The sequence below is a fragment of the Brachycentrus maculatus genome, unplaced genomic scaffold (genome assembly GCF_059751285.1).
Source record: "Brachycentrus maculatus isolate JH-2025_06_01 unplaced genomic scaffold, ASM5975128v1 h1tg001152l, whole genome shotgun sequence".
Classification (NCBI taxonomy): Eukaryota; Metazoa; Arthropoda; class Insecta; order Trichoptera; family Brachycentridae; genus Brachycentrus; species Brachycentrus maculatus.
Window position 1 is genome coordinate 48,828 of NW_028281844.1, and position 27,635 is coordinate 76,462.

The following is a 27,635-nucleotide window of genomic DNA, read 5'->3' on the forward strand; positions in this document are numbered from 1 at the left end:
AATGTCTTTCCGAATCACATACCGAACATGCAAATGGTTCGCGAAAATAAAGTAAATCATGTTTATTTAAAAGCTTCTGGGATATTTACACTCACAACAGTCGTAAGGTTTCTTATCGGAATGAATAAACGAACGTTTTTAACTTTCCTGGTTAGATGTCAAGATGATATAAATGAATTTCAGAGTAGATTGGTGTTTCGATGTCTTCAATACTCATATTAGTTACTCCAGTTGGCTCATATTAGAACAAGGGTTCACATCATCATTGAGTTAAAGGTCATCGATTATAGGTTCAGCCTTGATAAAAGGTGCTTCTGGGAAGGTAATCTTCTTTCCAGTCGTGTGTGATAGTTTTATACTGCGTTGTGATGATAGCTGTTTTCAATAAAATCTTATTTTCAACCAAATAATTTAATTTGACAGAATTTTTATTTTTACCATGACGCATTCCTTGATAGGTATTATTGGCGATGGTTGAGTAGGTGCTAGATCGTTGTGTCTATGGATAGCATTTTCAACAAAATAATCTATGTAATTGTGTATCTGCTGTCAAGTGCTTCGTGTTCAAATTACACATGACCTGAGTGAAAGAGCTCAGGGCGAAAGACTACTTGGGAAAAGAAATGGAATTTTAAAGGTTAGTAGGAAAAAATAGCAGTAATCGCTACGGCATTTACTCATACTCATATTCGATTGTGACATGGACACTGCTGTGTACGAGTGTTCTATACGTCTAAAAGTGTTCTATACGTCTAAATAACTCGATAAATAAGGGAAAAATTTAATTCTTACCACATTAACTTGTATTCATTATAGTTTCAGGGTTACTATTTTATCAACCTACCATATTTTATCAACCAACTTCAAGATTAAATATAAAATGGAGCCCCTTTCGGTTACAGTAAAAACTGAACCGATGACCGATGATACAGAAGGTACTGGGGAAGGAATGCTATTAGAGAGAGAACAAGATTCTGCTATAGATTACAGCAATATACCGCATTGTGATGGAGAACTATCGCGTTTCGCTGTAAAAAAGGAAATTATCTACCCAGAAGTGCCATTTATAAAACATGAACCTGTAACAAATGATTTGTATGGAATGTCTGCTGTAGACAGTATTGGGGCACATCCTACTATAAAAAAGGAAGTCATCTATGCGGAAACTTTTAAACCTGCAACTTTTGAAGCATATAATCATAATATACACGCTAGAGAACAGGCAGCATGTCTTAATACACCTAAGAGAGAACCTGAATTTAGTTTAAGCAGCAGTGAATCACATTCCATTGTAAAGAAGGAGATCATAGAAACTTCTAAACCTTCAACTTTTGGAGCATATAATGACAATCTCCTTACTGGAGAACGGGCGTCATGTCTTAATACACTCAAGAGAGAATATGAGTCTAGTATTGGAAGCAGTGAATCAAATTCCGCTGTTAAGGAGGTCATCTACACAAAACCTCTTGCATTTGCAGCCTCTGATGTACATTATGACAATACTGGGGATAAAAACACGAGCCAGAAGCCATCTGTACCGGGAACCAGTAAAATCTCCAATGAAATAGATTTTTCGTATCCTGATATCAAACAAGAATGTCTAGAATCATCTTGCAAAATTGATGATGACTCTAGTAAGTAATGTATATATAAGACAACAACTAACAAAAAAGTATAAAACAACCAATTGGCGTTTTTTACTTTACCAATGTTATTTGAACAGCGACCGGGTTTCGATGCGATCAGATTTGTCGGATGGAAAAATCTATTAAGTTGTTTTTTCTTTCATATATAAAATGCAGTTCCGCCAAAAAATATCAGTAAAAAAAGCTTTCATCTTTTAATAACAATAAATTTGGATAATTTATTCAGCGCCATTTTCGTAAAATACTACTTCAAGGGCGCTTCACTGTGATTGAATTAAGGAAAAGGAGGTAGTGGAAATGATTTAGCAAACAAATGCGTTTTTATTTTTTTTCTATAAATCATCTCAACTTATCACTGGTGGAAGAGAACTCCACGCCATCGACCTGCGACATTGTTGTACCTGCCTTTGTACGACCTGCCTTTGTAGGCACACACGCTAAATATAGTGCGCTGGTTGTGAGCTGGTAAGATCACTTTGCCCACAGCAGATGTAGCCGACCAAAGCGTGAGACGTCCATCAACCAACACGTCTTGAATACATAGCTCTTTTAGATACTTTGGAGCCATATGAAGCTATTTATATTGTATATTAATAATTTATTATTTTCAAATTCAGTTTCTGTGTTCATTTCTCACAAAGACAGGACCTTATATTTATTGTTATTAAATTTGATTGTTATTTTTCAGATTTAAAGAATACCAGAGAGGATTTTCTTCACAAGGACAAACACGTTAAATTAAAGAGAAAAAACGTTGAAAAGATATTTTCTTGTTCAGAGTGTAAATATACTTGTACAACTGGAAGTCGTTTGAAAAGACACATGTACACTCATACTGGCGAGAAACCTTTCCCTTGTCTCGAGTGTAAATTCAAATTTTCACAGAAATCAAATTTACAAAAACACATGTTGACTCATTCTGGTGAGAAGTCCTTCTCGTGCTCAGAGTGTCAATATGCTTCCACACAAGAACGGTATTTAAGAAGGCACATGTTAAATCATGCTAGTAAGAAACCCTTCTCTTGCCCAGAGTGTAAATCAGAATTTTCACTCAAAGGAAATTTACAAAAACACGTTATAATTCACACAGGCGAGAAGCCCTTTGCTTGTTCAGAGTGTCCGTATAAAAGTTCGCAGAAAGACGGCTTACAAAAACACATGTTGACTCACACTGGTGATAAAACCTTCTCTTGCCCAGAATGTACATATGTTTGTTCCCAAAAACAGTATTTGAAAACGCACATGTTAAATCATACCGGTGAGAAACCATTTTCCTGTTCAATGTGTAAACATAAATGTTCACATAAAGGTGATTTTAAAAAACACTTGCTAACTCACACTCGGGAGAAACCCTTTTCCTGTACAGAGTGCAAATATAAATGTTCACAAAAAGAGGATTTGAAAAGACATTTAATGACCCACACGGATGAGAAGCCCTTTTCTTGTCCGGAATGTCAATATAAATGTGCACACAAAGGAAATTTACGAAAACACATGTCCACTCACCGGCGTGAGATCAAGAGCTAGGTAGGCTCTTGTCTGCGCAGTAAATTCCGTCTTTTTATTTTATTTATTAAAGTTCAAAAGGTAGGGTCAAATTCCCCAAACGTTTTTGGTAAAATGTTTGATCAAGAACTCGCATTTAATTAGGATGGTCTCATTGTAATTATATTAGAATGAAATACATTATTATGCGATTAAAAAAAAAAATATATATATAAGATCCCAACTCCCAACACTGATCCTTGAGGAATATCCAAATCATTTTCCTTTACTTCCAATGTCGAGTTACCCATTTTAGTTAAAACTAATATATTATTTTTATAAATAAAAATAATTTTTAACTAAATTCTATTTGATTTATTTAGTAAATACCACTATTTATAGAAAATATGGTATTTACTAAGTAATTTTTTTTAAATAAAAAATGGATTGGTTTTACCACATGGTGACTGCCGAATCAATTAATGAAATAATAATCATATTTAATTCCTAGTACTTGCTAATATTTTTACAATTTCTAATACTTGCTCGTAAGTATTATGGCAACTTCTAGCACTTGCTTGTGAGTATTACGACAATTTCTAGTTGCTCGTATGTATTATGACAACTTTTAGCACATCCTCGTAAGTATTATGACAACTTCTAGCACTTGCTCGTGAGTACTTTGACAATTTCTGGTACTTGCTCGTAAGTTTTTATGATAATTTCTAGTATTTGCTCGTAAACACTATGACTAGTATGTATGTCTAGTACGTGCTTGTATTTTGGTATATTTAAAACTTGGATCACAAGCTTCTGAGAGTCTGTTGATGAAATGTCATGCCTGACGTTTAAATATGCCTGATATCTGAATTGCCTGATGCCGGACATTTATATATGCCTGATATTGGACGCCTGCGTGATATTTCACATCCATTTATTTAACAATCAACAAAACTCGCTAACTAACCGTCATGTCGCTTCACCGCAGGGGTAGGCAGAGAGAATAGAACTCCACACCACTCTGTATTTGCAACTGTTCTTCGCCTATTCAGCATTTATGCATCTTACACATACCCACTGATTTTTTCGACTCCTGATCTGACCACATTCAAGTGACAGATTGATGTGGTGTCCTATTCTCTCTGCCTACACCCGCGGAGAAGCGGCGTGAAGGTTCATTTGTAAGATAATTAGTTCCTTTCATACGTGGTACTACTTCTACTATGTCCTCATACCTCTAGCGAGATAGCGAGTGTTTTTGCCTAGAATTTTCACTCATGAATTACATGAAATTATAGTAACTTTAAATATAAAAAGTAAATCCGCTCACGAGTAGGCATAGGCTACAAAACTTAATAAGTTGAAGCCTGAGCAGGGTCATGATAAGCGGTGTTGCATAACCTGTAGCTAGAGTCACTTGGACGTTAGGTAATTAAAAAAATTCCAATATGTACTACGATCACCACATTTCTCAGTAGGCATATAAGTAATAATAAAAAATGAATGAAAACAAGAAAAATGTTACTTAAGCGCCTTTATTATAGGAATGTATCTCATTTAATAATAGTGTGATCTCTTCTTGGAGATTGGCATATCGGGAATTGGTTCATCGGGGATTGGTTCCTCAGGGGCGGGTTCGGGTCCCGCCGGAGCTGATAGTGGCTCTTCACCGTCACACGTTCCTCGGCGAATGAAGATGTACTCTGGACAAAAAAAAAATATAAATATTTTTTAATTTTTATTTTATTTCTATAATTTTTTTTTATTTGTATACATTTATTTAAATCACAATTTTTACATATTTCGAAGTTATTATTTATTTTTTTGCAGAGACCCACCAAGCCACCTTGTGTGTCTTGTCAGTGGAGTTATTTTTTATTGTTTTTAACGATTTTAACCTAATATACACACACAAAAGAGAAAAATCTAAGAATATAAACATTTTACAATTTTCATAAAACTAACTCTTGATCATTTACCCATGCCTTTATTTTGCCTTTGTTCCATATTTTATTTTGACCTCTAACATCCGTCGGCAACAAATTAAAAATGTTCGGAACGATATATACTGCCGTATTCAGTTAGCCAACATTTTTATGTACTAGAGGTAAAATAACTGTGGATTCATTGTAAACGCGTTTAAACTATGAAATTTTGTATCAATTGATATTATTATTTTATAATATTATTTTGTTTGTTAATAAAAATAATACTTCGCTCACTCCTTTCAAGAACGTCATAAATCAAAATACTTGATTTTTCAGGAGAGCGTTTTTAATGTTAAATATTATAATACAATGCATGAAAAATAAATATGAAGCCACTTTTTGAACTTTTTACTGTGCAACAGATCTTTTTAGGTAAAAGATGAAGGTTTTTTCTCCATTTGAAAAATATTTAGTATATTTGAAAAAACAATTAAACAATACCTTTTCTTCAAATTGCAAAAACAACACTTTCTGCCCTGTAGCGGGTAAATATTAAGTTAAAATTATGCCGCTTTTGCTGGGATATAGTACATTTTCTGGGCATTCCGAAGACATGTACAACTGAAAACTGTCGATTTTTGATTTATGACGTTCTTGAAAGGAGTGAGCGACTTGACACTGGCAGTAACATCCTTTCACTGGATGATAGCCAAATAAAATTTAAAAAAAAACCGAAGTAATACATCTATTATAACACATGACAGATCTCACTACAGATTGCACTACGGTGGAAAAGCTCATTTTGTCCACGTAATTCAGGTATGGTTTCGAGACGAAAAAATGGCATCCCGTGCCAAAACCTTACATAATAGATGCCAAGAAGAGTAAATTCTTTGATTGAGCCCGAATGAGATCATATTAAATATTAATTTGTGATACAACAAAAAAAGTTTTGTTTCAATTAATCTGTTCGATTCTGTATTATGAAATTGCCATGAAGATTACCAAACTTCAGCGTAGAGTAATAAGAAATACGAGGTAATTCATCGATCGTAACGATTTTTTCAAAATGATTTTTCAACTCCAAAATGCAATACTAAGCAATTTCAACAAAACTTCAAATATTTCAATAAACTCCCCAAAGAAATTTAAAAAATAGAAGATATAAAAATTCTAAAGAAAAAAATTAATGCCCATTACATATAAATCTTGAAAAAATATATTAAAAAAAGACTATTTTACCATTAATTATATAAAACCTTTAACCACAAGTGTAAGTCCCTCTCCAAGCACAAGAGCTCAGTCTCTTTTTTGGAGAGGCACAGCTAATCTAAAACTAAAAGTTTGCCATATGTATAAATGTTTAGAAAATGTATTATGTTGTGCTTAAAAATGTAACTATATTAAATAAATAAAATAAAATCAAAAATAATACAGGGCAAAGTGGAAGGCAAACGCAGTAGGGGAAGAATTTTGGCTTACCATCGTCAGGATTGTTGCAGTTCTGTACCTCGAGGGTGCATGGGTTTGGGAACACTCTGAGTTCTAGCGTGTTGTAGCTTATTGTGCAAACTGGGTCATAGTTATAAGGGCAGATCTGAGGGCAGTCGGGATTCTGGGCACTGCAGAATGCAGCGAGGACTGTGAAGAGCAGGACACCTGAAAAATAAACACATTATTTTTTAATATCTCAACATAGACGTCCGCCTCCATAGTGTAATGGTCAGCACGCTCGGCTACCGTACTGGAGATCCCGGGTTCGATTCCTAGGGTGGGTCAAATACATTAAAGTGATTTTTTCTCTCTAATATTTATTCAATATTACCCTGGACTGGTACCTGAAGCGGAGGGCTGGTCACCTTTCCTTCGTGTGTTGATGATCGAGATAACACTGCGTTTATATTATGCAGTGTCCTATGCACCATTGGGGTGCGGAAAAGGGTTTGAATGAACAATATGGATGAAGAAGAATATGGTAAGGCATTTGGAAGGTTCATTGGTAAGGCATTTCTCTTGTGTAAGGTAAGGGGCTTATGACTGTCACAGGCTAGTTTAAGTTAAAAAAATTCAACATTTTAATAAATTTGCTTCAATAATTTTTTCTTTTCTATTAAATATTTCAAATTATTTTGTTGACATCTCAAGATGAAGAAGAATATGGAAGTCTGGAAGAATATAGGCTGGTTTAAGTGACACTTTACACACGTGTAACATTCACCAATCCTACCCATGATTGACAACCACACTACTCAAATTCTTAAAACTTCTAGATATATTGATCAAACTCGAAACACAGTGTGCGAGAGTCACTAGAGACATCTATGGTGGGATGACAAAAGATTCTATGAAGCAGAAATCTTTTGTATGTAAGGTCTGAATTCTGAATTATATTCACATACTTAAGAAATGCTAGAAAATATCATTTAATTTTTATTTAAGCTTATAACCCAGAAGAAGAAATAGAAAAGAAAAAATCACATAATGAAATTCTAGGCATTTATGGGGCTTACGACCGTCATAGGCTGGTTTAAGTTATGACTTTACATATGTGTAACATTCACCAATCCTACCCATGATTGACAACCACACTACTCAAATTCTTGGAACTTCTATATATATATATGTATATGATCCAATTTCGAAACAATGTGCTTGACTCACTAGAATTTCACTAGATACATCTATTGGTGAGATGAAAGAAGCTTTTTATTGAGCAGAAACTTTTTCATTTGTATGTGAAGTCCGAATCCTGGATTATAATCACACACATGAGAAACGCCAGAAAATATAATTTTCATTTCGGTATTTTAGCTTATAATTTGAACCGTTTATTTTTTTACAACATTTTGAGTGTGTCCAAATACTTGTTCACAAATCAGGATTATCTCTAATAAAAGAAGTGATTTTTTATACCATTTTTTGACTTTTCAACATAGATTCACCCTTTTTCATCATCACAATAATAAAAGCAAAAGTAAAAATAAAAAGGTGTCTTTAAAAACTTACTGAAATAAACTGAGCACTTCATTTTGGACGAAATGAGGTCATTTTCTTTATTTTAAGATCTTTTTATACGTAAATGCTTACACAAAAATGAATAACAATGATTACCAAACTTTTTTACTGGCTGAAGGAAAGCAAGATTGACCACTTTGCCTTCATATTCATAATATGTATATTATATCGCTCACTCCTTTCAACAACGTCATATATCAAAAATCGTCAATTTTCAGTTGTGCATGTTTTCGAAATGCCCAGAAAATGTACTTTATCCCGGCAAAACTTTATATTTACCCGCTACAGGGCAGAAAGTGTTGTTTTTGCATTTTGAAGAAATTATTGTTTAATTATTTTTTTCAAAATACTAAATATTTTCAAATGGAGAAAAAACATTAAAAAATAATGTTTTGATACCTGTGAAATAATTGCAAACATAGAACAGGTGAATTGAATAAGTATCATTAGGGTCACCATGATTCTTAAATTATTAAAAAGTAATTATAAAATTTTCAGAATAATTTATTTGAATATAAATTCTTTCCATGTTCGCTCCCTAGGTGGAGCATATGGCCAACGCAAGACGTCTCCACTCTGTCACGCGCCATCTCCTTGGCTTCCTCCCAGGTCAGTCCGGCGTCTCCAAGTTCTGCTGAGTAAAGTCGGTGAATGGTCGTCATCACATCGTCATATATATATATATATATATATATATATATATATATATATATATATATATATATATATATATATATATATATATATATATATATATATATATATATATATATATATATATATATATATATTGCCTCCGTAGCGTAATGGTCAGTGCGATCGGTTACCGTTCTGGATGTCCCGAATTCGATTCCCAGAGGGGTCAAATAAATATAAGTGATTTTTACACTGTAATATTTATTCAAAATTACCCTGGACTGGTCCTGAAGCGGGGGGCTAATCACCTTTCCTTCATGTGTAAACGATCAAGATAACACTGCGTATATATAAAGCAGTGCCCTATGTACCATTGGGGTGCGGATAAGGGTTTTATTATATATTTAATTATTTATAATTTCATAACATTTTGAGTGTGTCCAAATACTTACGTGTCAAATAAAAAGGTCTCTGTTGAATAAAAGCTTTCTCGATCCAACATAGATGGCTTTTGTGAACTCATATACATATGTCATGGCTATAGATTGGTGAATGCTACACGTGTTTAAAGGGATTCCCTAAATTAGCCTATGACGGGTCGTATGTCCCGTATACACTCGGACTTCCTTATTCTTTCGTCTAGGTATGTTGAAATACCAAAATGTTATATTTAACATTGAATTATGTTCACCCTATACTTATATGTTAATCAAAAATAATAAAAACGTTATTATTATTTGAATAAAAAACACAGCTCTATAAATTTGTATAATAAATATTTATTCATATGACATTTGAAGCATATTTTTTTAATTTATTTATTGTTTTAATAATAATTTACAGCACATAATGCATTTCTAATCAAATAAAAAAATGAGATGAGATGGTTTGAACACCTGTTACGAGTGAGTGATGAAATAACGGTCACGTCCATGGCATATAGCATACTTCTTGACAGCTGCTTTGATATTTTTTACCTAAAAGCATTGTACAAACACAAATATTTATATTTCATACTATTTCTGTGAGCCTGAGCGGCTCATTATTAGAAATAGGTATCAAATTGTGGTAGAGTGGGTTCGAACCGAGAAACTCTGACTTGAGAGTCCGCGACATTAACCACGGGACCACAACCCGATACATTTGAAACATACATATTTGTAAATGTGTGCTTTCTATTTTATTTATTTTCCATTTGACCACAGCGACGCCGGCTGAGTTCTTGGTCTTCCTCTGATTCTGTTACCAACCTTTTTGAATCCTTATATATTTTTTACTATCATTCTTCACTCGTTCGGTTCATAGGTCCAAATCGGGGTCCAAAATGAATGAACTAAAAAAATACTTTATTAAAAGATATTTGTGTTAGTTATAAGTTATATTAGTTGTTATATAGTTGTTCGCCTCCGTAGTGTAATGGTCAGCACGCTCGGCTACCGTTCTGGAGGTCCCGGGTTCGATTCCCAGGGGAGTCAAATAAATAAAAGTGATTATTGTCACTGTAATATTTATTCAATATTACCCTGGACTGGTACCTGAAGTGGAGGGCTGATCACCTTTCCTTCATGTGTAAACAATCAAGATAACACTGCGTTTATATAAAGCAGTGCCCTATGCACCATTGGGGTGCGGATAAGGGTTTTATTATTATTATTATTATTAGTTATATGTATTTACTCTGTTTTTTCTCCTTTAAACATGCTTCTTCTTCTTTTTTTTGTAGATCCTAGGGATCTGTTTGTGCCTCTGCATGTCGCTCTTGGGATGTCGACTCCCAGCTGCCTTTCCATCTTTTCGGAGGTCTGCCTGGGGGTCTGCGTCCTTCAGGGTTGCCTTGGAGGGCGATACGTGGAAGTCTGTCTTCTGACATTCTGTTTATATGTTCATTCCAGTATCGCCTTCGTTGTCATCCCCACCTCACGATATCCTCCGTCTCACACATGCTCCGTATGCATGCTTCTTACCTTATGTTTTTATATGCCTATTTACTGTATCTTTTATTACTTTTTATTTTACATTAAGCCCTGCGTTTTCTTTTTTATTAATTTATCTGTTTTTCAGTGTTAACCTTTATCCCGTGTCCCAAAATGAGTTATGTTAATTACTCATCGGGAATATTATACAGGATGTCCCATAATCCATCGTAATCCTTTTAAGGGGTGTAAGGCCAGCTTATGACTCACCCTAAAATGAAAATATGACCTCAGTAAAAGTGCCTTAGTTTTTGAGATATTTCCACTTTTATGAATTTTCCGAACATCTACGTCTTAGATCAGTTTTTTGAGTGCAACTTCTTCAAATTTTCTCGTTTTAAGATACTAATTTTTGTTTCACAAATATTACACAAAAATTATTTAATTTAAAATAAATACTTCTCATTTTACTAAAAGAAAGCAATGATTACATCGGAATTCCTTATAAATTAAATTATTATAAAATCAGCTCATTTTGCATTAAAAAAACAATTTTTTTTTCTGAAGTAAAACAAAGTAAATGTTATACTGTTTTTAAAATGAAATAAATTGAACAACTTTTTGAAATGACTTGCCAGGTTAGCGTTATATATATTTTTTTCAGGGTAAAGATTCCCAAAGATTTATTTTAAAATCATTGATCCAGCATCAATATTATTTTTTCCGCCTAGGAAAGCCAGTATTGGCACTATTTTGGACTGTGATCAACAGAATCGTTATTCAGTATTGTGAAACGTAAATTAGAATCCTAAAATATGAAAATTTGAGAAAGTGGCACTCAAAAAACTGATCTAAGGCGTAGATGTTCGGGAAGTTCATAAAAGTGGAAATATCTCGAAAACTAAAGCACTTTTACTAAGGTCATATTTTAATTTTTTGTCGAGTCATAAGCTGTCCTAACAACGCTTAAAAGTAAAACATTGTATTATGGGACACCCTGTATATGTGACTTGTGCATGTTTAACCTTTTCCACTCTGACCACTTTTTCTCATAACTGATCAGCTACTCTGATCAAAAAAATGCGACGTTTTTCTACCATTAAAATAAATATTTTGATTCCCTAATTATGGGACACTCTGTCTGGCAATTCGTATGACCATGTTAATTAAGATTAAATGTTATATCTAAAATATTTTTTGGTAGAATATACTAGGATGATAGAGAAATCAGTGATTAAAGTTATACCTGCGCCGGGCCAGACATTGTGGCCCACGGAGCTGCCTGCTAGAATCATACGGGCCAGAATATCTGGCCTACAGAGTGGTAAGAGTTAAATAAATAAATAATAAAAAGTGATATATTTTTAAAAGCCTTTATTCGTTGATGCAGGATTTAAAATATGCATTATATTATTCACCGTCTTGAATGATATATGGACTTCCTGATTCTCGCCTAGGAGCTGAAATTTCTTCGTCAAAATCACAAGTTCCTCTGCGGATGAAGATGTACTCTGCACATAAACATACAATTCTTGATACATCTCATACAAAAATTAAATAAAAGCAACAATTCGCTCACCCCTTTCAACAACGTCATATATCAAAAAACTTGATTTTTCATGAGATCGTTTTTAAAGTTTAAAAATATAATCAAATGTATTAAAAATAAATATCAAGCCACTTATTAAAATTTTTACTAGGCTACGGATCTTTTAAGGTAAAACTGAATGTTTTTTCTCCATTTGAAACATATTTAGTGTATTTCAAAAAATAATTAAAAAACCTTAAACCTTTTCTTAAAAATGCAAGAACAACACTTTCTGCCCTGTAGCGGGTAAACATTAAGTTAAAAATATGCCGCTTTTGCTGGGATAAAGTTCATTTTCTGGTTTCGATTTTGGATTTATGACGTTGTTGAAAGGAGTGAGCGAATTGTGAAAAAAACGTTTATTTTTGACATCTCAACACAGAATTAGGAGAATACGGAAGTCTGGAATATTACACGTGTGCAAAGTGATCACTTAACCAAGCCTATGACGGTTGAAGGCTCTTTAAATGTCCAAACTTCTGTAATCTTCTTCATCTATGTTGAGATATCAAAAAATAATGTAACAAAATAACTCCTTATTGGAGATTGTCCAGATTTGAGTAGAAGTATTTGGACACACTCAAAACGTTATGAATACTGGTCAAATTATGATCTAAAATATTTTTTTTTAAATGTTTTCAAACGTTTCTCAAGTGTGTTAATATAATCCAGGATTAGGATCACACATGCAAATGAAAATAGTATCTGCTTAATGAAAGCTTTCCTCATATCACCATAGATGGCTATTGTGAACTCGCTCATACTGTATTACGAGTTTGATCAATAATATACAGGTCTAGAAATTTCAAAATTTTGAGTAGTGTGGTTGTCAATCATGGGTAGAATTGGTGAATGTTACACGTATTTCTTTGACCACTTAACCAAGCCTATGACGGTCCTTAAGCCCCATATTTATGGGGCTCAGACTTATTCTTCTTCATCTTTGTTGAGATGTCAAAAAGTAACGTCAAAAATAACTCCATATTGGAGATAATCCAGATTTATGGACAAGTACATACACATTTAAAATCTTGTAGAAGAAAAGAAGAATATTGGAGTCTGAGTATTTACAGGGCTTGCGACCTGGCGTAGGCTGGTTTAAGTGATCAATCACTTTACACATTCGCCAATTATACCCATGATTGACAACCACATTTCCCACAACCACACGTGTAACATTCACCAATTCTACCCATTATTGACAACCACACTACTCAAATTCTTGGAAGTTCTATATATATGAACCAATTTAGAAACCTTGTTCTTGAATCACTAGAACTTCACTAGAGACATCTATTGGTGAGATGTAAAGAAGCTTTTTTACTAAGCAGAAACTCTTATATTAGTATGTGAGATCCGAATCCTGGATTATAATCACACACATGAGAAACGCCAGAAAATACCATTTTCATTTTTATTATTAAGCTTATAATTTGACCAGATAATTTATTTACAACATTTTGCGTGTGTCCAAATACTTGTTCACAAAATCTGGATTATCTCCAATTACAAGAGTTATTTTCATATTATTTTGTTGACATCAAAATTGTAGATAATCCAGATTTTGTGAACAAGTATTTAGACACACTCAAAATGTTGTAAGATCATACTAAATATTAATTTGCGATACAACAAAAAAAAGTTTTGTTTCCATTAATCTGTTCGATTCTGTATTGTGAAATTGCCATGAAGATACCAAACTTCAGCGTGGAGTAATAAGGAATACGAGGTAATTCATCGATCATAACACAGGGAACAGGGAACTTCCACAAAGTGGAAGGCAAACGCAGCATAGGAAGAATTTATCCTCACCATCGTCAGGATTGTTGCAGTTCTGCACCTCAAGTCTGCATTCGTTTGAGAACACCCTGAGCTCTAGCGTGTTGTAGCTTATTGCGCAAACTGGGTTAACGTCCGCAGTGCAAAACTGAGGGCAGTCGGGATTCTGGGCATTGGTGAATGCAGCAAGGACTGCCAACAGCAGGACACCTGGAAGACATACAGTATTATTTATCTTTATTTTAAATTATTTTTCATTTCACAATATATTTTATTAGATTTTTTGAATTACCTAACGTCCAAGTGACTCTGAAATCTAGCTAGGGCTTTTGCAACACCGTTTATCATGTCCCTACTCAGGCTTCAACTTTATAAGTTTCATAGCCTATGCCTACTCGTGAGTGGATTTACTCTTTATGTTTAAAGTTACTATAATTTCATGTAATTCATGAGTGAAAATTCTAGGCAAAAACGCTCGCTTTCTCGCTAGAGGCGTGAGTTTATACATTTCAATGGTTCTAAGTTAGATATTTTATTCGATTGCAAGTACCAAAAAGGTATATAAAATCCTCGCCTTTTTTCTTTTCATTTAATTTTTTATTTATTTATTGGAAAACCAACGGAAAATTTACAAAATATAATACAATTGAATAAAATAAAATTCCAATTACAGGTTTTCACTTAAAAGTAATTTTAAAAAAAAGTTATGTATAAGTATAACTATAAAGCATTGTGCAAGAGGGTGTGTGTGTGTGTGTGTGTGTGTGTGTGTGTGTGTGTTGAATGATTTTCAATATTGATACAAAAAAAGATCCCACAAAGGCATGGCCTGTGTGTGGGTAAACATTTTCTTTTAGGCTATATTAAAGGGCAATGGAAAAAATACAATAGATATTAGAAATATAAATAGATTATTGAATTGGTGGGTAATATAACTAAAAACTAACTAACCATCACGCCGCTTCCCCGCAGGGGTAGGCAGAGAGAATCAAACGCCACAAAATGTCCTTGCAAACATTCTTTGCCTCTTCTACATTCATGCATCTCCTCATACATACCCGACGATTATTACGACTCCTGACCCGGCCGCTTTCAAGTATTTGACATACCTGATTGTGCCAAGTTTTCCTCGGTCGTCCTCTGCTTTTTTTTCCAACTACATTCGCCTAATAAATTTGTTTAACCGTTCTTTCTTCACTCATACGCTCCACATGTTCAAACCATCTCAACACACCTTTCTTAATTTTATCGATAATGCTTATCTCAGCCTTACATTCTTTCCTTATTTCATCATTCGAACATCTATCAAACATCGTTTTGCCACACATTCGTCTGAGGGATCGCATTTCGACTGCATTCAGTCTGCTTTCATCCTTCTTTTGCCAACTCCATGCTTCGCTTCCATACATAAGGGTTGGAACCAGAACTCCATTGTGTACTGCCAGTTTAGCTTCCGCTGATAGATTATATCCAAAATAATACAAGGTTTGTTGGATTGAATTCTACATTTATTTATGTATATGTTAATACGTGACGCGTTTCCTCTTCTTAGGACATTATCAATCACTGTTGTGTAAGTATATAATATACACTACAAATAAACTACAAATATTCGATTTTAACAGAAAAGAAAAAATCAAAAAGATTAAAATGAATAAAGTTGGCAAATATGTACCATATCGCTCACTCCTTTCAAGAGCGACATAAATCAAAAAACGTAAATTTTCAGTTGTGCATGATTTCGGAATGCCCAGAAAATGTACTATATCCCAGAAAAAAGATGCATATTTTTAACTTAATATTTACCCGCTATAGGGCAGAAAATGTTGTTTTTGCATTTTGAAGAAAAGGTATTGTTTAATTATTTTTTTAAATATATTAAATATTTTTCAAATGGAAGAAAAACCTCCAGGTTTTACCTAAAAAGATCTGTTGCATAGTAAAAGGTTCAATATGTGGCTTGATATTTATTTTTAATATATTGTGTTATATTTTTAAACTTTAAAAACATTCTCCTGAAAAATCAAGTTTTTTGATTTATGACGTTCTTGAAAGGAGTGAGCGATATAAGTTATACGCTTAAAAGAACAAGGAAATTAAATCTGTTTTTTTTTAAAATAAATCATTAAAGTAAAATTTTAAAAAGAAACAAACTTAGGTAATTCATGTCTGACATATAATCTGTGTCTAATTCAATCGACGTATTCTCTTGGTGATGACCTGTCTCCAGATATTGGCGTCTGCCACGTAGTCAGCACGGAGCTGTTCCTCAGCTCCATCAAAATTTAATAAATCACACCCTTGTTCGTACAAAATGGTGCTAAAGGCACTGCATCGTTTTGAGGCGGTATTATCTCGATCATTATCTAAAGGAGACAAAAGTGATTTATCCTGCGCTCAGGTACCGGTCCAGGATAACATCAAATGAATCATCTTCTTCTTCCGCACCCCAATGGTGCATAGGGCACTGCATCATATAAACACAGTGTTATCTTGATGTTTAACACATGTAGGAAAGGTGATCAGCCTTCCGCTTCAGGTACCAGTCCAGGGTAATTTTGTATAAATATTAGAGTGTAACTCTAATATTTAGTATAAGCAACCGGAGAGCATGTATGACAAGATGTATGGATGTGAAGGAAGCCAGGAGTGTATGTCAGAACAGATGGGTGCGGCGTTCCACCCTCTCTGCCTATCCATGCAAACGGCGTGATGATAGTAGTAGTAATATCATTGATCGTTTTGTTGATATTTTGTAAAAATAAAACATAGCCCTTTGGCAAGCGATACAGTTTTACGAAATTATCTCTAGGGAGGATATGACTTCACACGCACAGAAAAAGATGGAATCGAACCCGGGCATTTCAGTAGCAAAAAAGGCAAAAATAAAAATAATAAAGTTTGTTTAAACTTACTGAAAAAAACTGCGCACTTCATTTTGAATAAAAGGAGGTAATGTAGAATGATTTTTTGAGACTTTATATAGTCTCGTAAATCTTGTATTGTTTACTTATCACAAAGATTCCCAAACGTTTCATTTTATGACTCATGTAGACGCATGTATCTACCATACTTAGTATATTCTTCTTTTTAGCTCCATCCCAACTTCTTTGTAGACTGTTGGGATCAGCTCTCCTCGTGCTTAGGTCATTCTATCATATACAACGTCACCTAGGCCATGTCTTATAATCATGTTATATTTCGACCACCACATTTAGCATATACTAATAACACGAAGATTGCTTGACATCAAGAGACCACCACATTTAGCATTGACCAATAACACGAAGAGTGTTTGACATCAGGAGACCACCACATTTAGCATTGACCAATAACACGAAGAGTGTTTGACATCAGGAGACCACCACATTTAGCATTGATCAATAACACAAAGAGTGTTTGACATCAGGAGACCACCACATTTAGCATTGACCAATAACACGAAGAGTGTTTGACATCAGGAGACCACCACATTTAGCATTGACCAATAACACGAAGAGTGTTTGACATCAGTAGACCACGACACTCAACATTGACATTGGTATTGACCAAGAAGAATGCTTGACATCAGGAGATGAATATGGTGAATATGATTTATGAAAATGGTGGTCTCCTGATGTCAAGCATTCTTCAATTCTGAAGCATTGACCAACACCACGAAGGGTGCTTGACATCAGGAGACCACGACACTCAGAGTTGGCAAATAGAAGAAGAAGATTTACCGTTCTGAATGCAGAATTGTCATGCACATAAGTCAGACCAAACAAATATTATTCAACATTTTTTTTAAAATCAAATATAATTTATCATCGTGTTTGTTTCATTCAATTTGATCAGTTGAATTTGTTAATAATGTATTTATATAAGTGTTTCTTTAATTTATTTTTAAATTAGGCACTACAAGGCAGCGTGCGATTACCAAGCTTCTCAAACTTTCTTTGTGGTGTTAATTTTGACATTTCGCTCACTCCTTTCAAGAACGTCATAAACGCCGGAAAAAATCATTTTCATTTTTTATTATTTTAGCTTATAATTTGACCAGTTAATTTATTTTAACATTTTGAGTGTGTCCAAATACTTGTTCACAAATCAATATCTCCAATTATAGAAGTTATTTTTCATATTTTTTTTTTACGTTTCAACAAAGACGAAGGAGAATATGGAAGTATGGGCATTTATGTGCATTTTAATTACATTATGTAGTTTTTTCTTTTCTTTTTCTTGGTGTTTAAATTATAAGCTTGATTAAAAAATAAATGATGTTTTATAGCGTCAAAAAATAATACAAAAATAACTCCTATCATTAGAGTGATCCAGAATTTCTAACAAGTATTTGGACAAACTTAAAATGTTGTAAATTAGATCAATTATCAATTCATACAAAGTTTGATATTTGGTGATATACTCATACAAGGTGGTACAAGGTCACAATGCAAGTAGTTTGAGGGACATATATATATAAAAAAAATCTTCTCTCATTACTTTTTTGTATCTCCAAACAATATGAAGGGGCTGATTTCTTTCTGTAAGTAAAAAAATTTCTTCCATTCAAAACTAACTTTATCTATTTTTTTTTACTAACATTTCTTTGTGAAACTGCATTTTATATAAACCAACAAGTACCTTTTAAACATGTTTAATTTACACAACTCAATTTCTTGGATGTTCCATATATCGCTCACTCCTTTCAAGAACGTCATAAATCAAAAAACTTGATTTTTCAGGAGAACGTTTTTAAAGTTTAAAAAATATAACACAATGCATTAAAAATAAATGTCAAGCCACTTATTGAACTTTTTACTGTGCAACACATCTTTTTAGGTAAAACCTAAAGGTTTTTTCTCTATTTGAAAAATATTTAGTATATTTAAAAAAATAATTAAACAATACCTTTTCTTCAAAATCCAAAAACAACACTTTCTGCCCTGTAGCGAGTAAATATTAAGTTAAAAATATGCCTCTTTTGCTGGGATATAGTACATTTTTTGGGCATTCCGAAAACATGCACAACTGAAAATTGACGATTTTTGATTTTTGACGTTCTTGAAAGGAGGGAGCTATATCGCTCACTCCTTTCAAGAACGTCATAAATCAAAAAACTTGATTTTTCAGGAGAGCGTTTTTTAAGTTTAAAAATATAACACAATGTATTAAAAATAAATGTCAAGCCACTTATTGAACTTTTTACTGTGCAACACATCTTTTTAGGTAAAACCTGAAGGTTTTTTCTACATTTGAAAAATATTTAATATCTTTTAAAAAAAAATTAAACAATACCTTTTCTTCAAAATGCAAAAACAACACTTTCTGCCCTGTAGCGGGTAAATATTAAGTTAAAAATATGCCTCTTTTGCTGGGATATAGTATATTTTCTGGGCATTTCGAAAACATGCAAAACTGAAAATTGACGATTTTTGATTTTTGACGTTCATGAAAGAAGGGAGCGATATGTGAACCAATTTCGAAACATTGTTCTATAATCACTAGAACTTCACAAGAGAGATCTATTGGTGAGATGAAAAAAGCTTTTATTAGTATGTGAGATCCGAATCCTGGATTCTAATCACATACTCCCACATGAGAAACGCCAGAAAATATCATTTTTATTTTTATTATTTCTATTTTTTATTTTTATTATGTCCGCCTCCGTAGTGTAATGGTCAGCACGCTCGGCTACCGTTCTGGAGGTCCCGGGTTCGATTCCTAAGGGGGGTAAAATAAATGTATGTGATTTTTTTCACTATCATACTTATTCAATACTACCCTGGACTGGTACCTGAAGCGGAGGGCTGATCACCTTTCCTTCATGTGTAAACGATCAAGATAACACTGCGTTTATATGACGCAGTGCCCTATGCACCATTGGGGTGCGGATAAGGGTTTTATTATTATTATTATTTAAGCATATAATTTGACCAGTTAATTTATTTACAACATTTTGAGTGTGTCCAAATACTTGTTCACAAATGTGGATTATCTCCAATTAAAGGATATAATTGATTATATTATAATATTGATTGTTCAATGTTAACGTCACAAAGAAATGACCAATCAACATTTTTCAAATTGAGTTTGAAAACATTGAAATTCCTTTTTTTTAATCAAGAGAGATTGTTTCTAGTTTGGGCGAGTTATGTGAAATACAATTTACATATCGCTCACTCCTTTCAACAACGCCATACATAAAAAAACTTGATTTTTCACGAGATCGTTTTAAAGCTTAAAAAATAGTAAAATATTAAAAATAAATATCAAGCCATTTATTGAACTTTTTACTGTGCAACAGATCTTTTTAGGTAAAACCTGAAAGTTTTTTCTCTATTTGAAAAATATTTAGTATATTTAAAAAAATAATTAAGCAATACCTTTTCTTCAAAATGCAAAAACAACACTTTCTGCGCAACAGCGGGTAATTATTAAGTTAAAAATATGCCGCTTTTGCTAGGATATAGTACATTTTCTGGGCATTCCAAAAACATGCACAACTGAAAATTGTAATTGATATCGGTAGTGTAATGGCAAAGGGGTATATCTGTCAAATTTTCAAGTATATCTGTCAAGTTAGTTCCACAAAATGTCTAAAATAGTGTATTCCATAATCTGGCAAAATGATAAAGCTGTAGTTGCAATACTTATTTAGTTTTATTAAGATATGTACCGTCCGTCCGCCTCTGTAGTGTAATGGTCAGCACGCTCGGCTACCGTTCTGGAGGTCCCGGGTTCGAATCCCAGGGGGGGTCAAATAAATATTAGTGATTTTTTCACTGTAATATTTATTCAATATTACCCTGCACTGGTAAGTGAAGCGGAGGGCTGATCACCTTTCCTTCATGTGTTAACGATCAAGATAACACTGTGTTTATATGAAGCAGTGCCCTATGCACCATTGGGGTGCGGATAAGGGTTTAATAAGATATGTACATATGAAAATACATAAAACAAGTGAGTTATTTAATTTCACAAGTTTGTTTTTGCTCTCCTGCAAAATTTGGTCTGAGACAGATTCACCCCTTTGCGTTTACACTACCGATATATGACATTGTTGAAAGGAGTGAATGATATATATATTTTTAAATTTGTTCGGGAATTGTACAGCTTTACATTTAAAAAAGTATATAATAAAAAAAGTTACATTTACAATAATAAACATTACATTACATTAACAAAAATATGTAGTTACATTAATAGAAACAAAGCCAATGAAACAATTCCACATTTATGTTAAAATAACTATTTAAAAACATTCAGAGATAAAAAAAGGGTATGAAGGATATGTAATATATAAAAAAATGATGAAATTCCACAGGAAATAGCAATTCATTAGATTTTACAATGGAAATATTTGGTTGGTTAGAAATTACTCCGCCTGCGTGGTTTAATGATTAGCGTGTTTAGCTACAGTGCTGGAGGTCCCGGGTTCGATTCCCAGGGGGGGTGAAAATAAATATTAGTGATTTTACACTGTAATTATTTAATATTACCCTGGACTGGTTCCTGAAGCGCAAGAGTGATCACCTTGCCTTCATGTAAGTAATGATCAACATAAAACTGCGTCAATTTGATGCAGTGCCCTATGCACCATTGGGTGCGGAAAAGGGTTATAAATAAGAAATTACTAAATTAGGGATGCGAGTTTGAATCTGTATGGTATGGCTCGCAGGTTTTCTGGTGCTCGCTCTCTCGGCTGTCGCCAGAGCCCAACTTCCTGGATGTCCTCAAGGATGTCCCCGAAACTACGACCCAGTTTGCGCCATCAGCTACAACACCCTCGAGCTGAAGACCTTCGGCAACCCTTGCCTCCTCGAAGTCCAAAACTGCAACAACCCTGACGATGGTAAGCAATTATGCAAAACAATAGCAGCAACAAAAAACGCGCAAAGAGCGTCAGAAATGAAGAATCTAAGGAGCATATCTGGCAAAAGTCTACGAGATAGAATGAGGAACACCAGGATAACAGAAATATGCGAGATGGAAGATTATTTATTGTAGAACTCCATTTTAATTTTTGTATTAATTATAAATCAAACACAGATTTGGCTAGTTTTTGAGTCTACTTAGTTCAACTTGGTAGACTCAAAAAATCTGTGTTTAATTTAAAATGAATACATAAAAGTCCTTGTCTGCCTTTTGTCTGCCTCCGTAGTGTAATGGTCAGCACGCTTGGCTACCATTCTGGAGGTCCCGGGTTCGATTCCCAGGGGGGTTAAAATAAATATTTGTGATTTTTTCACTGTAATATTTATTCAATATTACCCTGAACTGGTTCCTGAAGCGGAGGGCTGATCACCTTTCCTTCATGTGTAAACGATCAAGATAACACTGCGTTATATGACGCAGTGCCCTATGCACCATTGGGGTGCGGATAAGGGTTTTATTATTATTATTATTATTAATTATAAATCAAACACAGATTTGGCTAGTTTTTGAGTCTACTTAGTTCAACTTGGTAGACTCAAAAAATCTGTGTTTAATTTAAAATGAATACATAAAAGAGATGGAATATTTCGTTAGATTACTATTTTGTCAAACACATCCACATCCCTTCTTCACTCATTCGATTCACATGCCCAAACCATCTGAACACACTTCTTAATTTTATCAATAATGCTCATGTCTACCTTGCATTCTTTCCTTATTTTACAATTTGAACATCTGTCATACATTGTTTTGAGGAACAGTGCGAGAGATCGCATTCTGACTGCATTCAGTCGTCTTTCATCCTTTTTTTGCCAACTCTATGCTTCACTAGAATAAATAACACCAGTATAAGAGAAATATGAGAGATGGAAGATGTCGCTAGGTGGGGAAGGCAACCCAGGAGACAATGGTACGCGCATGTGAGGAGAATGGAACCATCCAGACTCCCCCACATTGCACTGCACGGCCAACCTCAAGGCAGACTGCCGAAGAGTTGGATTGATAGCTGGGAATCGACATCGCAGGAGGCTAATCCCTCTTTAAAAAATGCCACGAAGATGCCTAGATCAAGTGGTAGAAGAAGAAGAAGAAAAGACACCCTTAGCTGATCTTCTTCTTTAGCCTTCTGTCCTCCAATGCTGGATTATAAAGGTAGGGGTGCCTCTCCCCTACCTTTATAATTTCGGTAGAGGCAATATATTTTGTAAGGACCTTACTCCAAACTTAGTTGTGTTTATCGGCTCCACATGTATTTTATCATGCCCTTCGCGAAGAAGAATGCTTAGTCCCTGTTGAGGATTCTAATGTATCTTTTATGTTTTATTTTTTTATAGAGTACCTCTTCATTCTTCGGGGAAGTTGTGACGATTTGAAATCAAGAACAGGACCATCGTCGACTCCGGAGGAACCGATTCCTGAAGAACCCATTCACGAAGAACCTATCCCCGAAGAACCAATCCCCGAAGATCTGATGCCAAAGAAAAGATCATACTACTATTAGAAAATGAAATTTTCTTGAAATCATTTCTTTCAACAAACAAAAAAAAATACAACGTATCAATAAATTTGCTTCAATATATTTATTATTTTCTTTAGAATAGTATTTCATATTATTTTGAAGAATATGGAAGTCTGGGCATTTACGGCGCTTACGACCGTCATAGGCTGGTTTCACTTTATGTGATCTCTTTACACACATGTAATATTCACCAATTCTACCCATGATTGACACCCACACTACCCAAATTGGAAATTCTATATATATATATATATATATATATATATATATATATATATATATATGTATAATATATATATATATATATATATATATATATATATATATATATATATATATATATATATATATATATATATATATATGTATATATATATATATATATATATATATATTTATGTATATATATATATATATATATATATATATATATATATATATATATATATATATATATATATATATATACGATCAATTTTCAAACATTGTACAAGAACGGCTACAATTTTCACTAGTGACATCTATTGATGAGACAAAGGTTTTGTTATTACAAGAAAAGTTCTCTTGAATGAGTTCTGCCAGACGAATGTGTGGCAAAACGTTGTTTGATGGATGTTCGAATGGTGATATAAGGAAAGAATGCAAGGCTGAGATGAGCATTATCCATCAAATAATGGAAGGTTTGAGATAGTTTGGACATGTGAATAGAATGGGTGAAGAAAAAATAGTAAAATAAATTTATGTAGCGATTGTGGTTGGCAATAGAAGCAGAGGACAGCCGAAAAATTGATATGCATTCACTTTCCAAGAAAATGCATATCAATTATCAACAAATATCAAACGAAGGTTTGATAGATACAAGAATTAACAGTAAAAATGGGAGTCGAACACTGCAATATATCGTTCAGAACATTTTTAATTTGTTGCCGACGGAGGTTAGAGGTCAAAATAAAATATGGAACAAAGGCAAAATAAAGGAATGGGTAAATGTCCGCCTCCGTAGTGTAATGGTCAGCACGCTCGGCTACCGTTCTGGAGGTCCCGGGTTCGATACCCAAGGGGGGTAAAATAAATATTAGTGATTTTTTTTTAGTGTCATATTTATTCAATATTACCCTGGACTGGTACCTGAAGCGGAGGGCTGATCACCTTTCCTTCATGTGTAAACGATCAAGATAACACTGCGTTTATATGACGCAGTGCCCTACGCACCATTGGGGTGCGGATAAGGGTTTTATTATTATTATTATTAAATGATCAAGAGTTAATTCTTATAAAATTGTAAAATAGTTTATATTCTTAATTTTCTCTCGCTTTTGTACATGTATATTAGGTTAAAATGGATGAAAACAATAAAAAATGTATGTAAAAAGAACTCCACCGACAAGACACACAAGGTGGCTTCACTCTGTAATTTTTAAATTTTTTTAAATATGTTTATAATCTTTGTTTATAATTGTTCTTTAAATAAATGTATACTATTTAGTATATAAATAAATAAAAATATTTAGAGTGTGTCCAAATTCAAAATGTTTTAAATAAATTAACTGGTCAAATTATAAGCTTAAATAATAAAAAAGAAAATGATTTTTTCTGATATTTCTCATGTATGTGATTATAATCCAGGATTCGGAACTCACATACTAATAAAATATTTTCTGCTCAAGAAAAAGCTTCTCTCTATAGATGTCTCTAGTGAAGTTCTAGTGTTTTTTCTCGAACTTGAATACGTTTTGCAGGAAGTTCAGTTTTTGTTCTCGAACTTGAGAACTTTTTGCAGGATTTTCAGTGTTTTTTTCTCAAATTTGAGTACTTTTTGCTGGAACTTCAGTGTTTTTTTTTTAAACTTGAGAATTTTTTGATAGAACTTCAGAGCTTTATCATCTCACCAATAGATGTCATTAGTGAAGTTCTAGTGATTCAAGAATAATGTTTCAAAATTAGTTCATATGTATAGAACGTCCAAGAATTTGAGTAGTGTGGTTGTCAATAATGGGTAGAATTGTTGAATGTTACACATGTGTAAAATGATCACTTAAACCAGCCTATGATGGTCGTCAGCCCCGTAAATGCCCAGACTTCCATATTCTTCTTCATCTTTGATGAGATGTAAAAAAATAATACAAAAAATAAAAATACTTGATTTTTTTATGGACGGTGAGGGTGATGGATTGGCATGATTCAGACCTTTCTTGAAGGATTATTTATAACTTGCATTGTTCACGGAGAGATGCAGGTAATAAATGTCAAACAGTTTGAACAAAAATAAATTATTTTCAATTTGATCAGCTGTAGGATTTTAATCAAATATTTATATAGTGAAGTTATTTTAAGTAGGTATTTAAAATTCCATAATTTTATCGATACTTCTTCAATGTTATTTTTTTAAAGGAATTATCATTATTAATTTCCTTTTAAAGCCGTTAGTATTTTAAATTGTTTACAACAATTTTAATGGGTCTACGGGATACTTGTTTAAAAATTCGAATTATCTCTGTTTATTTTTTTTTTTAAGTTTAAAATAAATAAATATTACTTAAATAAATCATCTGGGAAGGTATTTTATAGAAGGATATATATGTAGTGATTAGTCACATTTTTAAATTTTGTTTTCACCTTAGTCCGCCTCCGTAGTGTAATGATCAGCACGTTCGGCTACCGTTCTGGAGGTCCCGGGTTCGATTCTCAAGGTGGGTAAAATAAATATAAGTGATTTTTTCACTGTCATATTTATTCAATATTACCCTGGACTGGTGCCTGAAGCGGAGGGCTGATCACCTTTCCTTCATGTGTAAACGATCAAGATAACACTGCGTTTATATGACGCAGTGCCCTATGCTGCACCATTGGGGTGCAGATAAGGGTTTTATTATATTATTTCACCTTATGTTTTTTTTTAATTTTCTTATTTGTTATATTTTCTAATTTTTTATTTTTTCTCATTTCGTAGTCATACAAGAGAAAGTGACCAAGTGCATTGTTTTAGAAAAACTTGATCATTGACTATTTGATATCTTACTAGCTTAATATTGCCCTGAAAAAATCCCAAAGGATTTTAAACTCGGAAGTATAACATATTGACTTGGTAAAAATGATTAACTGCATTGATGTTTATTTTCTTGCCAAGCAAAAGTGACTTAAATGGGCCCTCCTGAACATTTCACGTTTTGGTAGTTGGTCACTTTATCCTGTACGACTACGATTTGTTTATTTTAAATATGCTTCCTACCGTATGATTTCATATTTATTTCTTTAACATATGCTTCTTTTGCCTATTTATTATACCTGTTTATTGTTTTTATATTTTGCCATGTATTACTTTTTTTTTACTACATATATTATTTGTGTTCCAGTCTTGTTAACCTTAATCCCGTGTCCCAAAATAAGAAATAGAAATTACTACCGGGAATATAACTAACAAACTAACTAACCATCACGCCGCTTCCCCGCAGGGGTAGGCAGAGAGAATAGAGCGCCACACCACTCTGACCTTGGAAACATTCTTCGCCTCTTCAACGTTCATGCATCTCCTCATACATACCCGCCGATTGTTACGACTCCTAACCTGACCACTTTCAAATATTTGGCATACCTGATCGTGCCATGTTTTTCTCGGTCTTCCTCTGCTTCTTTTCCCGCTAACATTCGCCTCATAAATTTGTTTTACCGTTCTTTCCTCATTCATTCGTTCTACATGTCCAAACCATCTCAACACACCTTTCTTAATTTTATCGATAATGCTTATCTCAGCTTTGCATTCCTTCCATATTTCACTATTCGCACATCTATCATACATCGTTTTGTCGCACATTCTTCTGAGAGATCGCATTTCGACTGCATTCAGTCTACTTTCATCCTTCTTTTGCTAACTCCATGTTTCACTTCCATACATTAGAGTTGGAACCAGGACTCCGTTGTGCACTGCCAGTATATATATATATAACTTATATGTGCAATAAATAAATAAAAATAATAATAAAAAAATAACTATGGTCAATAAAAGCAATATTTGGGAATATTCACATTTTTCCCGTTTTTCGATCACATTTTCACATGGTGAACAAAATACGGAAGTTTTTAGCACCGTAAGGGCGCTTGTTCACTACACGGGATTTCACAGTCCTGCGGTCCGGTTTTGAAAAATGAAAACAACTACGACAGTTTAACGTGATCGAATTTACGCGCAACGCGTTCACGCACCTCTTCTTC

The 27,635-nt window shown here is 33.6% G+C and overlaps 3 protein-coding genes and 2 long non-coding RNA genes across 5 annotated transcripts; 3 read left to right on the forward strand and 2 right to left on the reverse strand.

Moving 5' to 3' along the window:
* The first annotated feature begins 545 nt into the window (after positions 1-545).
* LOC148299432 (uncharacterized) lies at positions 546-3,038 on the forward strand. The gene is made up of 3 exons (XR_015839081.1): positions 546-637; positions 817-1,634; positions 2,335-3,038. It is a non-coding gene; the product is annotated as an uncharacterized LOC148299432 (long non-coding RNA).
* A 1,610-nt stretch (positions 3,039-4,648) lies between these two features.
* On the reverse strand, positions 4,649-8,105 carry LOC148299433 (vasotab-TY3-like). The gene is made up of 3 exons (XM_088276095.1): positions 8,066-8,105; positions 6,542-6,718; positions 4,649-4,834 (listed from the first exon to the last, which is right to left on the reverse strand). Exons 1-3 carry the CDS (start codon positions 8,085-8,087, stop codon positions 4,689-4,691), a joined length of 345 nt encoding a protein of 114 aa, XP_088132221.1. The 5' UTR covers positions 8,088-8,105; the 3' UTR covers positions 4,649-4,688.
* A 3,803-nt stretch (positions 8,106-11,908) lies between these two features.
* On the forward strand, positions 11,909-14,201 carry LOC148299434 (uncharacterized). Its single transcript, XR_015839080.1, has 2 exons — positions 11,909-11,947; positions 13,964-14,201. It is a non-coding gene; the product is annotated as an uncharacterized LOC148299434 (long non-coding RNA).
* On the reverse strand, positions 11,983-16,944 carry LOC148299435 (vasotab-TY3-like). The gene is made up of 3 exons (XM_088276091.1): positions 16,906-16,944; positions 14,024-14,200; positions 11,983-12,134 (listed from the first exon to the last, which is right to left on the reverse strand). Exons 1-3 carry the CDS (start codon positions 16,925-16,927, stop codon positions 12,034-12,036), a joined length of 300 nt encoding a protein of 99 aa, XP_088132217.1. The 5' UTR covers positions 16,928-16,944; the 3' UTR covers positions 11,983-12,033.
* Positions 16,945-18,470: 1,526 nt separating this feature from the next.
* On the forward strand, positions 18,471-23,486 carry LOC148299436 (vasotab-like). Its single transcript, XM_088276092.1, has 3 exons — positions 18,471-18,515; positions 21,651-21,824; positions 23,242-23,486. Exons 1-3 carry the CDS (start codon positions 18,494-18,496, stop codon positions 23,406-23,408), a joined length of 363 nt encoding a protein of 120 aa, XP_088132218.1. The 5' UTR covers positions 18,471-18,493; the 3' UTR covers positions 23,409-23,486.
* Positions 23,487-27,635: the final 4,149 nt, after the last annotated feature.

What these genes read in the sequence shown, in the direction of transcription:
- LOC148299433 (XM_088276095.1), bottom strand. Translation starts at nt 8,087, where the DNA reads ATGAAGTGCTCAGTTTATTTCA. An exon ending in GAAGTGCTCAGTTTATTTCA is followed by an intron (nt 6,719 to 8,065) that starts GTAAGTTTTTAA and finishes TTTATTTTTCAG; the next exon opens with GTGTCCTGCTCTTCACAGTC. An exon ending in CTGCAACAATCCTGACGATG is followed by an intron (nt 4,835 to 6,541) that starts GTAAGCCAAAAT and finishes TTTTTTGTCCAG; the next exon opens with AGTACATCTTCATTCGCCGA.
- LOC148299435 (XM_088276091.1), bottom strand. Translation starts at nt 16,927, where the DNA reads ATGAAGTGCGCAGTTTTTTTCA. An exon ending in GAAGTGCGCAGTTTTTTTCA is followed by an intron (nt 14,201 to 16,905) that starts GTAAGTTTAAAC and finishes TATGTCTTCCAG; the next exon opens with GTGTCCTGCTGTTGGCAGTC. An exon ending in CTGCAACAATCCTGACGATG is followed by an intron (nt 12,135 to 14,023) that starts GTGAGGATAAAT and finishes GTTTATGTGCAG; the next exon opens with AGTACATCTTCATCCGCAGA.
- LOC148299436 (XM_088276092.1), top strand. Translation starts at nt 18,494, where the DNA reads ATGAAGGGGCTGATTTCTTTCT. An exon ending in GAAGGGGCTGATTTCTTTCT is followed by an intron (nt 18,516 to 21,650) that starts GTAAGTAAAAAA and finishes TATGGCTCGCAG; the next exon opens with GTTTTCTGGTGCTCGCTCTC. An exon ending in CTGCAACAACCCTGACGATG is followed by an intron (nt 21,825 to 23,241) that starts GTAAGCAATTAT and finishes ATTTTTTTATAG; the next exon opens with AGTACCTCTTCATTCTTCGG.